The sequence below is a fragment of the Corythoichthys intestinalis genome, chromosome 6 (genome assembly GCF_030265065.1).
Source record: "Corythoichthys intestinalis isolate RoL2023-P3 chromosome 6, ASM3026506v1, whole genome shotgun sequence".
Classification (NCBI taxonomy): Eukaryota; Metazoa; Chordata; class Actinopteri; order Syngnathiformes; family Syngnathidae; genus Corythoichthys; species Corythoichthys intestinalis.
The window spans coordinates 4,487,458-4,505,360 of NC_080400.1; the positions used below are offsets into that span (position 1 = coordinate 4,487,458).

The following is a 17,903-nucleotide window of genomic DNA, read 5'->3' on the forward strand; positions in this document are numbered from 1 at the left end:
TACATGTCACTCCAAGAGTCACAGCCACGTTAGGTAAACAGAAGCATTTCATAAAGCCAAGCATTTTCTACTACAGTACTTTATTCTTGTTTAAAAATGATTCAGTGGGACAGTTATGTTTAAAACTGATCATAATTTTTACATTTGAAGTGCTTAAAAAGTATTTATTAAAGTACATATATATATATATATACACAATACACATTTTTTAAAATCATACTTTGGGGGAAAAAAGTGAGAAAAACATGTCTTATATGTATCTCTTTCCAGTGCAAGATCTGAATAAATACATTGAGCCCACACAAACACACACACACACACACACACACACAAAATGGGGGCGGGGGGTAGGGCTGGGCGATATGGCCTTAAGTACGTATCACGATAAATTGAGCAGATTTACCTCGATAACGATAAATGACGATAAATTCGCCCAAGCAAACTGTTATATAATTTGAAAATTTGAATCAATGCATGGAATACAAATTAACAGTTCCTCCTTAACTTTATTTACCAGCTTTCAATTTAACAATTGCACATCCACCCGCCCCCGAGATATTATACTTAATTAAAAAATAAAATGTTTTACAAACTTTTCCTTTCTTTTATTCGGCTCAAATATTTACATCTTATGATTTTGGAAATCCTTACAGTATGCAATAAATAATATTCCTGTTCCCAAGCACTGTGCTTACTGTACTGTAATTTTTACAAAAAAATAAACAATACATAGTTACTCCCCATCATCTAGGACAAGCCACTTACAAGACTAGCACTTTCATGTATTACAAATACTGCTTTGAACACATCTTCACAGACAAAAGCAATGACACAGGCTTAAAGAGGTCAACTTTAATTGTGGAAATCACACTTGATGACGACACGATCTCCTGGTTGAAATAGACGACATCCACTTAATTCTATTGAAGATATGTAATGCTGAGGCAATTTGTCAACTTTACTTTTAAACAGAAACGTGCACTGTTTATCCAGTAGATGGGCTCTTGCAGTGTGTCAAAGTGATTCAATTTAGGGCAATTGTCTTAAAAGTGGTTCATTGTTTCAGAAAGCCTCGGTTTTTCCATCCCTATCTGGAACCCGTCAAGAGTTTACTTAATGTCGGGTGAAAGTTTGGCGATGCTAACTTAAGCCCGACTTCATCCCGTTTACTTGTAGCGGTAGCTGCTAGCGTTAGCTGCTAGCGTAAGCCTACTGGGCTTCTGTTTGATTGGCTTCCTGAAAACCATGTGACTCTAAACGTAAGCACACAGTCTGCTTTCTTAAAGGGGAATGAACATAGCCGAACGACACAGAGTCAAAGCGGGATGAAAAGACTATATTTTCTTCTTTTATTAAATTACCGAATTTACCGACATGGTCAAAATTACGTCGGTCATCGTGAAGAATTTTGGTAACGGTAAATTTTCGGTTTACCGCCCTGCTCTAGCGGGGGGTATGCGCTACTTCGCGGTTTTTCACTTATCGCGGCAGGTTCTGGTCCCTATTAACCGCGAAAAACGATGGAATACTGTACACTGTGGTCATGATGAGTCATCCAAAGTCTGTCCAAACAGCTATTCAAGTCATCTAGTAAAAATTTCTTTAAAAAAAAAAAAATCGCAATATATCGCAAACCCCCCCAAAAATCGCAGCAATAGTTTTTTCCAATATCGTTCAGGCCTAATTGACGTATAAAAACACTTTTGTTTCCCGAAAAGTTGGAGGTCACTACTTTTAAATTCTATTTTCCAGTTTTCTTTACTGTTGTACTTTCTAATGCTTATATATGTGTGTGTACATTTTCCTTATTTTATAGACTTAGTTTGACCTGAAACACAAAGAAATTACGTTCGACAAATATTTCCCGCTTAACTCAAATTTTGAATACAGCCTCTAATTTTAGCAAAACCAAACCTGTACCTTTTTAGAGGCATTTTTCATTTAGTTTGGACCCAAGCAACACAAATAAAATGGTTACAAGACAGGAACAAAATTGTATTATTTTCTGTAACATGATGTAATGCAGGGGTCCCCAAACTACAGCCCGCCTCCACATTTGGTCCGACCCCCTGAACAATACTAGAGAGCATTTTGAATTTTTATTTTTTTCATAATACTGTTATTTATTTCCTGGCCTTTTTCTGTGAAGAACCCTGACAATAACCAAATAACCCTCTCTATTTAATTAATAGTGTGATTATATTATATTTATTTTATTTACTTTTGTTCCGTGAAGAATCCAGAAAGGGTTGATTGCGGCTTTCTGAAAAACAATAAATTTTTACATTTAGGCACTCCTGTAATCGTCACACTTTTTCTGTTACAAACTGACCCCGTCCCCTCATCAGAGAAGGAAAAAGTTATGTGGCCCCCATAGGAAAGTTTGGGGACCCCTGGTGTAATGTATAACAATAAATACTTTGATAAAGAAAAACTTTTTATTGAACAATTGGTGAAAATGGTGTCATGGTTCATTGTTTACACCTAACATTTTATAGATCAGTGGCCCGTGATGGTTGGTTGTGCAACATGGTTTCCCCAAAGAACAAGAGCAGCAGAAAAAATGGATGGCAATGGTCAGCCGTCAAAACATGAAATAAAAGGCATTTTTAATATGTTTTTTGCTATTTGAAAAATGGGCTTCGTGCCCACAGCCAGCAGGCACCAGCAGCAGTCCCCAGCAGAAGCGGATCACGAAAATGTGACCTAAAAACACATTAAATTAGTTTTCTATTATAGGTTTGTGTCAATTGTTTGTTAAAATTACTTTTCAATCTATACAGATCTCTAAAATATAACAATGTCAAACAATTTTGGTGTAAAGAATACAGGTTGTCATGCATTGACTTGGTACTCTTCCATGAGGGTTATACCTTAGGGGCAGTTTACATGGCGACTCTGCGACACCAAGACGCAATGACTGAGTAGCGGACTCGCCTCGCGTGCATATGGTGTTGGCGAAGACGAAAAATTCTGAATCCTGCCTCCAAAGTGGAAGAATCTGATTGCGGGGAATTGAAGGGGGCTTTCTTGGCATGCATATCGAAGGCTCCCGCGGTGCGAGACCGCGCTGATAACATCAGCTCTCGTACACGTCACATTGGGCGAGCGCAGCGGTGCTACTAAACATTAAAAATAGCAAAAATGGTGGAATGTCGGCTTTAATAATATTTTTAAATTAAATATGTTGAATGTTTCCATTTTTGTGCCTTTTTGAAGAAAAGAAAAATGACATTGCTTCGAGTGGGCGGGCATATTTTTTTCCGGGCTGAGGGAGCTTGGTGGGGTCAAAGTGCATTTTTCTGTCACCCTGTAAATCTGCACTGCCCCCTAGGGCCTGGCATGAATACTACATCCTTTTCATGTGGAACTGCGACACTGTTCGAATGACGACTCAAATGCAAATTTGAAATTTTTCATATTCTTTGAGAGTCACCATGTAAACGGCCCCTTCGCTCAAAGCTTACAAAATCGAGCTAATTAGCACGTGAAAGCCAGTCGTCTACCAATACTCAGAGAGTTGACAATTTAAAAGAAGTAGCGACTTAATGAGTTTATCCCTGGCGATACATTCCCAGTTAGCACAGTCCACTTAAACACAAAAATACTGAATATGTATAATTACTAGGGCTGTCAAACGATTAAAATTGTTAATCGAGTTAATTACATCTTAAAAATTAATTAATTGTAATTAATCGCAATTCAAACCATCTATAAAACATGCCATATTTTTCTGTAAATTATTGTTGGAATGAAAAGATAAGACACAAGACGGATTTATACATTCAACATACGGTACATAAGTACTGCATTTGTTTATTATAACAATAAATCGAGATGGCATTAACATTATTAACATTCTCTTAAAGCGATCCATGGATAAAAAAACTTGTAGTTCTTAAAAGATAAATGTTAGTATAAGTTATAGAAATTTTATATTAAAACCCCTCTTAATGTTTTCGTTTTATTAAAATTTGTAAAATGTCATTACACCATGCTCACTCCCCAAACCCATAAAATCATTTGGACCCAAGCGCCAGCAGAGGGCGCCAAACAACAAAAAACAAGTAACAAGCGGACCTTACACTGCTGTCATTTTAATCTGAGCGGGGCATGTGCGTTAATTGCGTCAAATATTTGAACGTGATTAATTTAAAAAATTAATTACCGCCCGTTAACTGATAATTTTGACAGCCCTAATAATTACGCCACGCATATACAAATAAAGCTCAACATATACCCTACAAAGCGCCTCTTAAAAAATATAGACTGTTGAAAATTCAAAAGAGACCGTTTTATCATCAACTTACCTCCGATTATACTTGACAGCCAGCCATTCGTATAAATGCGGTGGGCCCTCGTCGAAGCCATGTTTGGAACTGCCCGAGGCTCCGTGACCCGGAAGTAAAATCGTATAATGGATCCCTATGGGAGTGTCGTGACTTTATACGGCTCTGGTCCGTACTTCAATCGCGAAATGTGACTCCGCTTCTTAGTGTTTTTTTCAGAACGTATCAAAATGAAGTTGCCGATGATTTACAAATGAAACGATCAGAGGTGCCCAAACTTTTTCATACCGCTGTATGTTCTAGTCTTTATGCAAAAATGATGTTTTGGAGACGAGTCACTATTTACAGATTGCTCCAAAAAGGATTGATGATCATGAAAATGAAAGCCAGTATCATTTTCCTGAGCAAAAAATACATAAAGTCAGTTAGTGAAGCGGGGGGAAAAAAGGTCATTCCAATGGCGTAATTGGCTTACCTTGGCCTGTTTCTTGGCCTGCTTCTTGGCTTTTTTCTGTTGGTACTTGCTAGCGGGAGGAACGTCTTCGCTTAGACTTTCCCGCCTGTCGTCGCTGTCTTGACTCTGGGACTTTTTTCTGTATGCCTGGATCAACAGAGGAAACACCAATAGAGGTAAATACAGTGGGGCAAATAAGTATTTAGTCAACCACTAATTGTGCAAGTTCTCCCACTTGAAAATATTAGAGAGGCCTGTAATTGTCAACATGGGTAAACCTCAACCATGAGACAGAATGTGGAAAAAAAACTAGAAAATCACATTGTTTGATTTTTAAAGAATTTATTTGCAAATCATGGTGGAAAATGAGTATTTGGTTAATACCAAAAGTTCATCTCAATATTTTGTTATATACCCTTTGTTGGCAATAACGGAGGCCAATCGTTTTCTGTAACTCTTCACAAGCTTTTCACACACTGTTGCTGGTATTTTGGCCCATTCCTCCATGCAGATCTCCTCTAGAGCAGTGATGTTTTGGGGCTGTCGTTGGGCAACACGGACTTTCAACTTCCTCCGCAGATTTTCTATGGGGTTGAGATCTGGAGACTGGCTAGGCCACTCCAGGACCTTGAAATGCTTCTTACTTTGTTGCCCTGGTTGTGTGTTTGAGATCATTGTCATGCTGAAAGACCCAGCCACGTCTCATCTTTAATGCCCTTGCTGATGAAAGGAGATTTTCACTCAAAATCTCTCCCATTCATTCTTTCCTTTACACACATCAGTCGTACTGGTCCCTTTGCCGAAAAACAGCCCCAAAGCATGATGTTTCCACCCCCATGCTTCACAGTGGGTATGGTGTTCTTCGGATGCAATTCAGTATTCTTTCTCCTCCAAACACGACAACCTGTGTTTTTACCAAAACGTTCTATTATGGTTTCATCTGACCATAACACATTCTCCCAGGCCTCTTCTGGATCATCCAAATGCTCTCTAGCGAACCGCAGACGGGCCTGGACGTGAACTTTCTTCAGCAGAAGGACACGTCTGGCAGTCCCTGATTTTAGCCAATCAATAAATTAGGTTCGTATTGGTGAGAAATGTAGCCCTGACCGCCGTTCACCCAATCCGTTGATTTATTTAATGTCCTGTCCCCAGCCAAAAGTATACATGCAGCTTATGCAGTTTTATCGTCTCGACCAATATTGAAACCAAACTAGGGCTGAATCTATCGATTATTTTAGTAGCCGATTAATCGATGAACTAGTTAGTTCGAATAATCGAGTAATCGGATAAGGAACATGAAAAATTAAAATACCTGGGATGAGCCTCAAACGGTAGAAAAAATAAATAAATGAGGATCTATGTATAACAAAAGAACAATTGGCTAACTTACATAGCAAACGTCAGCTAGCTTAAATGCTATAAAATGCTAAAGTTTTTTTTTTTTTTACAAAGCTCTTAACAAATGGTTCAGACTCATATTCCCACAAAAAATGGCTAAATATACCTATAAATGAAATTACAAATGCATTAAAAAACTAGCCCAAACAAAAACGTCGCTTACGTTGGTCTTATCAGGGAGCAGTTGGATTCAGCCATGTCAAATAAGGCAGACCAGAAGGCAGCGTATCCACCCTAATAAAACTAAATGTAAACACTTTCAAAATAAACCATTACAACGCCACTTTAATTAAACGAATACTCGAAGCAAAAAAATTTAATTTGAATATTTTTTTTGTCATCGAATACTCGAGTTAATCGATTAATCGTTGCAGCACTCCCCCACCTGTCAAATCCCAATTTAATCACTGAACATAGCCACTGCAAGAATTCAAAGTACCTGATCAGAAACCGGAAGCGAAAGATCCAGAAACATCTCAGTGACCACCGACACCTGTTGGGAGTCAAATTAGCATCGTTGATATTCAGCGTGATACGAGTCATCTTGTTTGAATTGATCGCACGTACGGTTTTACACTGCTGACACATGATGGTGCTGGTCATTTCCCCGCCGAACACCTGGTCCACAAAATTCTTGGGCAACCCGTTTTTTTCGTACTCTGCACACCAAGCAGACAATTAAAAAACAACCAAAAAATCAGTAAATGAACATTAGACAAAATCATTTTTGACGTACCTTTGACGACAGATTTGAGCTGCTCGTCATCTTTGTGTTTCCCTGATTTTTTCAGTGCTTCCGTGATGGCGGAGTTCACTCTCTGGGGCACAAATCACTTTGTTTTTCAAACATGATTAAGTTGTATTTTGGATCACCAATCGCATACAGTGGTAAGCACATAAAGATACGAAAAATAATCATGATATGAAATTTATTTCTTATCATCAGTAGGCATGTGCCGATAACCGGTTTCAAGGTATACCGTGGTATGAAAATGTCTGGTTTCAAAACCGCAAAAAAATTCTGTCATTCCGTCGTACCGTCCCTAACGTATTAGCTATTTTTTATGTACCATAAATGCAGAGGAAAATCTCTCGCTTGCAGCTGCAAGGCACAACCCTCCCCGCCTGGTTGTTGCTCAGTGTCAGTGAGTCAGCTGTGCTACACGATGGCTGGAGGAGGTGAAACTCATGAAATTTTACCCCCAACGAAGAAAATGACATCGCTAGTATGGGAAAACTTCAGCTACATAAAAGTTGCAGACGGCCGCAGCTTAGAGGAGGGCCAACAGACATGTAAAACATGTTTGTGGAAGGTGGCTGCTGAGGAGGCAATACGTCCAATATGATTTCGCATTTATACTAGGGCTGTCAAACGATTAGAATTTTTAATCGAGTTAATTACAGCTTAAAAATGAATTAATCGTAATTAATGGGAATTCAAACCATCTATAAAATATGCCATATTTTTCTGTAAATTATTGTTGGAATGGAAAGACAGGACACAAGACGGATATATACTGTACATTCAACACACGGTACATAAGTACTGTATTTGTTTACTATAACAATAAATCAACAAGATGGCATTAACATTATTAACATTTTCTTAAAGCGATCCATGGATAGAAAGACTTGTAGTTCTTAAAAGATAAATGTTGGTACAAGTTATAGAAATTTTATATTAAAACCCCTCTTAATGTTTTTGTTTTATTAAAATTTGTAAAATTTTCAATCAAAAAATAAACTAGTACCTCGCCATTGTTGATGTCAATAATTACACCATGCTCACTCATTGTAAAATAAAATCATTTGGACCCAAGCGCCTGCAGAGGGCGCCAAACACAAAAAAACAAATAACAAGCAGACATTACACTGATGTCATTTTAATCTGAGCGGGGCATGTGCGTTAATTGCGTCAAATATTTTAACGTGATTAATTTAAAAAATTGATTACCGCCCGTTAACGCGATAATTTGGACAGCCATAATTTATACAAAATTAAAGGTACTATCATGTTTCCCACCAGCTACAAAAGTTGACTCCAGCGTGTTAAATGTGTCTAGCTGTGGTAAAACATCTTTTTTCTCTGGCAACTGTGTTTTGAGAAAGCGTGTGCATAATGTAAACATAAGAGTCATACACACATGCTTTTTATGGAAAATAATACAATTATTTTTGTTCTGATGATAATAATGTTAAGCTGTTGTTGTGATTTTACGCTCACCTTGAGACAGAGAGAACCAAAAGTGGTATTTGCCATGTGGCAAAATGAATTTTGTCATGTGGCATTTTTTGGGGGGTATCCATGGGATGAACGTGCCGTCAAGGGCATGGCCTTACTTGTGTGCCAGTTGATTGACAATGCGCTGTAACGTAAAGTGTAAGGTGAAAAATCACAGCCACACGTGTTTTTTTGCCATTTAAAATGAATGGAAAATTTGGACGTGCATGGCATGCAAAAATGCCATATAACCCCAAAAAATGCCACATACCCCCCCCCCCCCAACAAAAAAATGCCACACACCAATAAAAAATGCCACATAGCAAAATCCATTTTGCAACATGACAAATACCACTTTTCGTTCTCGGCCCTGCTGCACCTAAAGGACGGCATTTATTTACATTTTATTTAGAATATATATGGCGGAAAACACTCAGGTGACTTGAAGTTCCGCTCTGAGACCCCCAATTTGCCAAATTTCAAATTCGTCCGATATGCATGTGTGATACATCATTGGAAAGCTTAAAATCTCAATTTTCTGAGGGAAAAAATTTTGAACATGAGGGCATTTAAAAAAAAAAAAAAAATTTAAACCGTAAAACCCTAACTGGAGGCGAGAGCACGTGAGAGCAGAATTAAAGACGCCACGATTGTAACGAGATATTATCACGTACTTACCTTGTTTCGATCCAAAAACTCCATGTTGCATGTATCACCGAGTGTCAAGACACAGCTGTGAATGGCCACAGCCGGATTTCTGGGGGATTTTAGGGGTGAAACATGGTGATATAACAAGGGTCGCGATGCAGAAATCGCAGACAACGAGGAGTGGTGGAGATTTTCTTTTTCATACATTTACACTTTTAAACGTTATTTTTCGATTTTTCTTTGTTTGGACCGAATATTTATCATCTAAAATATTGGGGAAAATGTGACAGTAACGAAAAAAAATACAATTAAGCGATAGTTATGAGGTACATATCCGTGACTTTTTTACAAACACCAATTTTTTCATTGTGACGTAATTTGTTTAAAAGTTTAAAATATGTGAGTGAATAATTTTTGAAGTCTTTAATATTTTAAACTACATATTTGACATCAATCAATGATTCTGAGCTAAAAATGACACATTTCAAATAATAAATATGATAACTTACCTTCTTTTTATGGCTAGGTTTAAACAAAAACGGTTGCGCGACGTCTGTAAACAGGGGTTTTCAGGGTAAAACGGACAAATTAAAAATAGTTCGGGGGCTTTATTCGCCAAGAATCTGCTATTGCAGCATGTAGACATATTATTCTATCAAACACAACAGTTATTTTGGCTTAAAATACAGTTTATTTTAAAGAGGGGTGCAAGAGCAGAAACTGCTTTTTCAGTCTTCTTTTTTTCCACCATATAATATTCTAACTTTATACTTATGTTCCAATTTGCTAATATATTTTGAAAAATATTCCTTTTCAATGGATTTTTTTTTTTTTAACCCAGATATCTGTAACACATTTTAGAGCTGTAATTGCAATACCGTGATAACGTGATATTTTTGCATAAGGTTATCATACCGTCAGAATCTCATACCGGCACATGCCTAATCTTGAGTCTTATTGTTGCACCTGTTGATTTAATTAACAACAAAGATGCAAACAGAATCTGATTAACAACCTCCTCTGCTACTTAACTGACCAGATCAATATCCCAGAAGTTTGACTGATAGGTTGCTATTCTCCGATTTAAAAAGTTGTTAAAAAAGTGTTGCTCTATGAGAAAATGCATATTTATGAATGAAAATGTGAAAACCATTAAAAACGGGGAAAGTGTTTTTCAAATTCCACTTATTGGAAATGGTAATAACACTAATACATTTTTTGCTCCATAGTATAAACTCAAACTTTGTTGAGAATGTAGAGAAATATTTCTGATATTTCACATATATTCTTTCATTACTTTAAAACAATATGTATTACAATCTAAGTCATTTACTGACTGTATTATTTGGTTTGTGACCAGAAGACTTGAGGGGTTCCAGACCCTCTTAGAATTTTGTAATCAATGTAAGAGCATTCCTGTCTTTACATGTTATTACTGTAAGAGGGGGCAAATAGGCCAAATGAATGTTTGCCCTGATGACATCTCACAATTTGTTATCAGTTAACAGAAAGTCTTTATCTTCTATTCGTGATGAAACTTGTTGTTTGGTGTGTCAATACATTATATGAATGCCTTAGTTACGCCCACTGGGAGTGGGCTCACTTGTTCATTTGCATATAGACTTAAAGGGTATGTAGCGGCAAAGGGGGTGTGAGACATCAATAGAACCGTTATGTGCCAAGATAACAAATATTGATAAAGTTAACAAAAAAATCAATCACATTAATGAGCAATTATCGAAAATAGATCGAAAATGACGAACATTCCCGAAAGTGTTCCGGAAACAGCCGAATGGGGCGGGGACGTCATGACAAGTGATTGACAGTCGAGGCGGAGCCAGGTGCCATTGTTTTTTAACGACGAGAGCCAGTAGCGTTGGGGTTTGTTTGACGAAAACATCACAAAAATGGTTCAAAACTGCTGTGCTATGTGGTGTACAAATAGTTATTTATCGGAATATAGTATCCATGAGTTCCCGAACGCGAAAAAAAAAAGCTGGACTACGCAGACAATGGGTAAAGTTCGTCCGTGCAAAGAGGGCTAATTTTCTAGAGACAGCCTCCGGCACGCTTTTCTGTGGTGCGCATTTTCCACCTGAAAGCTTCTCGAACTATGGACAAGTGAAATCGGATTTTGCTAAAAGATTGCTGCTCAAAGGAGATGCGGTGCCGACCATACACGCACCACCTAAATGTCCCGAGATATCAAGAAAGAGGACGATGACTGGCAAAGGAGGCTAAGGCTAAGCAAAGGAGAGGAGCAGCCAAGCTCAAAATGGCCAGAGTGAGTACTCTTTTATAATAAAAAAATGTCACGCATTTGATACAGGACTGGACACATGTATAAATTATTGTTCGTAAAATATATAGAACAAATCCTCTGATCCCATTCATATTTGTGTCTGTTGGCAGAGCGAAAAGCTATGATAGCGCAATAAATGATAATTATTCTATGCATTCCTTTATTTTGCAGTCACGGTGTCACAAAACAAATCATTGGTGTTTCCCACACGATCTGCTGCCGATGTTTCATCAGTGTCATTGCTCCCCTCAATGACCGTTTCATTACGCTGCATTGGCGTTCGTTTGGGCTCAAATTGGTAACCTAAAACACCAATTAAAGCTTCGTAACTCTCCTCGTCACCATTAGATGAACATTCGTTACATCGGATTCGTCGCTGAAACTAGAAACGAAATTGTCTGCCATCATCGCCGCCATTCAGTATTAAAGCACTGAGCCTTTTTCTTGTTGAAGAAACAATTCTGAATTGTCTTTTATTGACAACGAGGGGTGTTTCTTCATGAGGGAACCTGGAATATGTGCAGGACGAACACAATGCAACAGCATAAACAGCTCAAAACACCGCTAATTCTCCCCTCGCTAGAAGGAATTCTATTGATGCAGACAGGCGCTGCCCCCCTAGTGGCCGGTGGCACTCTTTTCACTTGTAATGACGTCACGCACACAATGTGGCATGATATGAATACAAAAGGCATGCTTTTATGGATAAATGATGGAACATTAACATTTTCCCAGGGCATGACATACCCTTTAAAAGCTGATGTGCCCTGAAAGCTGGGCCCTCCCTTGAAACCAAGAATGACCGAAAGGTGAATAGAGACAGGGGGCCCAGACCGGTCTGTATTGTCCAATTGTTTTGTCTTATTGTGACCCGGAAATGCTCCAAAATCAACATGCCAACTAGAAACTGCAATTCCTGGAGAAAATACTGCTGTCCAGCCCCGCCCAGGTGGATTTGGGGATATTTCGGGGACAATATCAAGTGTGTTGAATTGGGGACATTTGGCAAACATGTCTTGGTCATATCAAGTCATTTGGGGACATTTGGGGGGACGTGTCCTGGTCATATCAGGTCATTTGGGGGGTGTCCTGGTCATGTCAGTTCATTTTGGGGGATTTGTCCTGGTCATATCAGTTAATTTGGGGACATTTGGGGAGGGGGGTGTCCTGGTCATATCAGTTCATTTGGGGACATTTGGGGTGGTGTCCTGGTCATATCAGGTCATTTAAGGACATTTGAGGGGCATGTCCTGGTCATATCAGGTCACTTGGGGACATTTGGTGGCGTGTCCTGGTCATATCAGGTCATTTGGGGACATGTCCCAGTCATATCAGGTCATTTGGGGAATTTAGGGGACACGTCCTATTGATATCTGGTCTTTTGTTGATTTGGGGACATTGTTTTTTTGCTATTGAAAATGAATGGGAAAAAATTTTGGACGTCCATGGCTGTCAACGGCATCGACTTACATAGGCGTCAATGAAATCCAAGTACATTGGCATCAATAGAATGGACAAACATAAATGACATCAAACAAAGAAAATGACGGTACATAAGAAAGCCCGCAAACAGTTTGCTGAAGACATGGGGGGGCTTTCTTGTGTATCATCTTCAGAAGAGGCTTCCTCCTGGGGTGACAGCCATGCACACCAATTTGATGTAGAGTGTGCCGTAAGGTCTGAGCACTAACATGCTGACCCCCCCCACCCACCTCTTCAAATTCTGCAGCAATGCTGACAGCACTCCTGTAACGAGTCACATGACATTTTGGAGGGAAAATGACAAGCAGTACTCAATTTAGACATTTAGGGGTGTACTCACTTTTTTTGCCAGAGGTTTAGATATTAATGGCTATATTTTGAGTTATTTTGAGGGCAAAATAAATGAACTCTATTATATAAGCTGCACACAGACTACTTTTCATTGTGTCAAAGTGTCATTTTGTCAGTGTTTTCCCATGAAAAGATATACCGGTACTTGAATATCTGCAGAAATGCCAGGGGTGTACTCACTTTTGTGATACACTGTAGACACTATTGTCCTGGAAAATTCAGACATGTTTGATTGCTTTATCACTACCAAACACTGACATCTTTTTCGAACGACATATCAATTCTTGGCGCGATAATCGGCACACAAAGTACAGCCATCTACAGTGGGGAGAACAAGTATTTGATACACTGCCAATGGGTTTTCCCATCACGCCCTTACTTTGCTTTCCTCTGCCCTCATGCCGTCCAGCAGGTAGCGCAGCAGCTCCTGACTATCTTGCTGCTGAAATCCTTTAAACCTGGCGGCTCTGCGAAAAGGACAAAACCGTGAAAGGACGCCGAAAGCCGGCGAGAATTTGCGGCGGCCGGCACTCACTTTGTGCAAACTTGCGTGAACAGCTCCTGCGGCGTCACCACGTCCCTCTTCGACTCTTGGATTTCGTTGAGAAGCTGATTCATCGCAGTCGTTAGCGAGCCGGGTCGGTCCAGTTCGGCCACGATGGTTTTCTGTGCTCACAAAAAAAGAAAATGCTTTAACCTAAATTTTATAATAAAAAAAAAAAAAAATCTGGACTATTAGCCGCTACTTTTTCCTCTCCGAAGCGCTAATTTTATACGTTTAAAAGGGCTAATGCTAACTAGCATCATGCTACACATTTTGCAAATTCGAAAATTTGACAGGACTGGGAGGAGCAAAAGCTGATTTTCGAGCATTCTATAGACCCTACTCACGTGACGTCACAGCCACGCCCCTGCGCCATGTTGTCCGTCTACTCGTCATGTTAATGCATTACTGCTTCGTAAATTCCTCCTATTATGGCGTTTTTTTCTGCTCGTTAACATTAATAATCAAAATGGTGAAGTCGTGTGTGGCGGTCGGTTGCAAAAACAGAGAAGATAGACGGAGAGACTTGAAGTTTTACCGTATTCCGTGAGACCCGGAGAGGAGAGCGAGATGGAATGCTGCAATTCGACGAGAAAACTGGGCTCCAAACGACTACCACGGATTATGTAGTTGTCATTTTATATCTGGTAAGATGCATTTAATATGTATTTAGAGGGTTTTGGGCTGACAACCACAATTAAGATCATTGCTAGGCTAATCGCCGACAACATACACTCAGACGTTGTGAATGAACTACCTGAAAATATATAATTATAAGGGGATAATAAGACAGTTGTCATACAATTAATTTACAATTTCACTATTGAGGTCAAAAGCCAAAAAATAAATTCAACTAGGGACAATCTGGAGTAGTGCTATCGCACTTCATATTTATTACAAATTATTTATGTATGTAGTGAGAGTGCTATCGCTAAACCATATAAACATTAAAAGCCCTAGCTCCATTGACAAATGACATGAAATATATTAGACTTGACAGTGGATGTTAGCAAGAACAAAAGATTTTGAACTGAAAATATCGTAACTCACCTTCCCGAGCACAAGATAGATTCCTGCCGAATTTTCGTGGGCGAGGACCTGTTTCACCCAACCAGCAACGAAGTATTTATAAGCCTTCAAGCTCTTAAAGTTTTTCAAACTTTCGTGAGAATAGGCTGATTTTGTGTGGACAAGATACTTGTAAATATCAGGGTAGCAGATGTCGGGCAAAGACGGCGAAGACAGCGGGTCGAAAAACATCGATTTAGGCATCAAATATGGATCTGGCGAATGGATAAACTGAAGCTTTTCCACATAACTCCTTTTATGCAAAGCATCCAATGAGTTTACAGCGTCAGATAACACCGGGGCTTCCATGAATTGCTCTATAACTTGCACGACTAATTGAAAACAATGAGAATAGGTCTAAAAATTACGGACAATATGGCGGCCGGTTACAGCCACACGTCATTTTGTGACGTAGGTGAGTAGGGTCTATAGTCATTTCCTGTTCATTGGACACTTTCTGTTCATTTTGGGTCATTTCCATGACACTTCCTGTTTATTGCAAATCCAGGTCACTTTCGGTTCATACGGCACGTCCTGCTTATTTTGGGTCATTCCCGAGTCACTTCCTATAGATTTTGGATTATTTCCTGTTGGTTTCGGAGCATTTCTAGTCATTTCCTGTTCATTGGTTACTTCCCGCTAATTTGGGGGCATTTCTGAATCACTTCCTGTTGATTTTGAGTCATTTCCTGTTGATATGAAACTGTGTATGGGTCACTTTCCATTAATTTGGGGGAATTTCTGGGTTAGTTCCTGTTGATTTGGGGGCAAATCCAAGCCACTTTCAGTTCATTGGGCACTTTCTGTTGATTTTGGGTCACTTCCTGTTGATTTTGAGTCACTTCTTGTACATTCTGGATTATTTCCTGTTGCTTCAGAGCATTTTTTTGCTACTTCCTGTTTATTGGTTACTTCCCGCTAATTTTGGGGCATTTCTGAGTCACTTTCTATTGATTTTGAGTCATTTCCTATGTATTTGAATCATTTCCTGTCAATTGTAAACCATTTATGGGTCACATCCCGTTAACATTGGAGCATTTCTTCGTCACTTCCGGTTCATTGGGCACTTCCTCTTTTATTTTGGGTCACTGCCAAGTCACTTCCTGTTGATTTTGAGTCACGACCTGTACATTTTGGATTATTTGCTGTTGATTAGAGAGCATTTTTAGTCATTTCCTGTTCATTGCTTACTTCCCGTTAATTTTGGGGCATTTCAGAGTCACTTCCTGTTGATTTTGGGCCATTCCCAAGTCACTTCCTACTGGTTTTAAATCGAATCCAGGTCACCTCCTGTTCGTTGGATACTACCTGTTATCTTGGGACATTTCCTTGGCTTCTAAGACTTGGCAGGAGCATATCTATCTATACTGTATGTACGATACCTGGGGATACAAAGCATTGCGGTAAACTGTCACAGCTTTTGTTGACACGCACCAATTTGGAGGAGGACGCAGGTTTGACGCTGATGCTCATCTTGTCATCCATCACTTTGTTGAGAGTTTGTCTCAGCAACTGCGTTTGAGAAAGGTTCTGCACAGAGGAGAAAGAAGGGACTTTCAAATTATCTGTTAAATATTAACTTTCATGCACAATGGAGCTGTCCCGACTACTCGACGTCATTGATGACGTAAATAACCATCGACGAGCACACCATCCCGCCGATGGTTAATGAAGGGTAAAATAAAATATATGAGTGTAAAGTTGGAAGTGTTCAGTATGCAAGAAAGGAAAGCCAAAAAAGCAAAACCACAGTGGCCAAAGCATGGATTTATTTCAACGAAATTCTGGTTCTTACCCCCAACCTGGCCATAGTTCATGTGAAAATCCCGGTCCTTACCCCCAATTTAGCCAAGACCGATGTGCAAATCCCGGTCCTTACCCCCAACCTGGCCATTATCCATGTGCAAATCCCGGTCCTTACCCCCAACTTGGCCAAGAACGATGTTCAAATCCCAGTCCCTACCCCCAACCTGGCCATGATTTATGTGCAAATCCTGGTCCCTGCCCCCAACTAGACCATGATCCTAATCCAAATCCCTGTCCTTACCCCCAACCTGACCATAATCCTCATGCAAATCCCAGTCCTTACCCCCAACCCGACCATAATCCAAATCCCAGTCCTTACCCACAATTTGACCATAATCCTAATTCAAATCCCGTGCGGTCTTTTCAATGCCAAGCTTGCATACTACGTCGGCCGTGAATGAACACCTGAAGCGTCACCCAGTTGTAATTTTGGAAGATGACAGGAGACAACAAGCTGGCAGATCGTAAATCCATATAACAAGTGTTGTTACTAACGGCATTATTTTTGTCAGTAGTGAGTAGGGATGGGAATTGATAGGATTTTTACGATTCCGATTCCATTATCGATATTGCTTAACGATTCGATTCTTTATCGATTCTAATTTGGGGGAAAAGAACAACAAACGTTTTGATTGGCATCGAGTTTGTTTAATCAGAAGTCACCTTACAAACTCACAACGAGATCAAAAGAGGCCCAAAGCCTCAATGTTAACTGTGGCAATAAGTGGCAAATACACAAGAATTTGTAACATTTTACTGAAACATTTATCTAATAGAAATAAAAAATATTGGTATATATTGGCAGATAGGTTGTTGTTCTGCCTTTGGCAATATGTGTTAAAGCAGGGGTCCCCAAACTTTTTCCTGTGAGGGCCACATAACTTTTCCCTTCTCTGATGAGGGGCCGGGGTCAGTTTGTAACAGAAAAAGTGTGACGATTGCAGAAGTGCATAAATGTAAAAAGTTATTGTTTTTCAGAAAGCCACAATCAAATAACCCTTTCTGGATTCTTTATAATAATAATAATAATAATTAATAACAAAAACACTATTAATTAAATAGATAATAACCAAATAACCCTCTCTGAATTCTTCAAAGAAAAGGCCAGGAAATAAATAACACGATTGAGGGAAAAAAAAAATTCAAAATGGCCGGACCAAATGTGGAGGCGGGCCGTATTTGGGCCGCGGGCCGCAGTTTGGGTCAACGTGTATTATTTTACCATTACATTGAGTTGCATGCCTTTTAGTTTTTGTGGCGCTTACATGCTCAAGTGGGGGCGCCCTTGCGCTTCCTCACGCGAAGTAGAACGCGCTCACGTGAAGAAGAGCGCGCTT

The 17,903-nt window shown here is 39.4% G+C and overlaps 1 protein-coding gene across 2 annotated transcripts in view; it reads right to left on the reverse strand.

Moving 5' to 3' along the window:
* usp16 (ubiquitin specific peptidase 16) overlaps window positions 1-17,903 on the reverse strand; it is a 42,444-nt gene that overhangs the window by 18,716 nt on the left and 5,825 nt on the right. Inside the window, exons 7-14 of one of the 2 annotated variants that reach the window (XM_057838434.1) lie at window positions 16,195-16,290; window positions 13,684-13,814; window positions 13,528-13,615; window positions 6,881-6,962; window positions 6,712-6,803; window positions 6,584-6,637; window positions 4,765-4,890; window positions 4,636-4,689 (exon numbers count right to left, since the gene is read on the reverse strand). In XM_057838434.1, the coding sequence (XP_057694417.1) occupies window positions 4,636-4,689; window positions 4,765-4,890; window positions 6,584-6,637; window positions 6,712-6,803; window positions 6,881-6,962; window positions 13,528-13,615; window positions 13,684-13,814; window positions 16,195-16,290 (723 nt within the window). The remainder of the gene's footprint in view (window positions 1-4,635; window positions 4,690-4,764; window positions 4,891-6,583; window positions 6,638-6,711; window positions 6,804-6,880; window positions 6,963-13,527; window positions 13,616-13,683; window positions 13,815-16,194; window positions 16,291-17,903) is intronic. The other variant, XM_057838436.1, reaches the window with a different exon arrangement.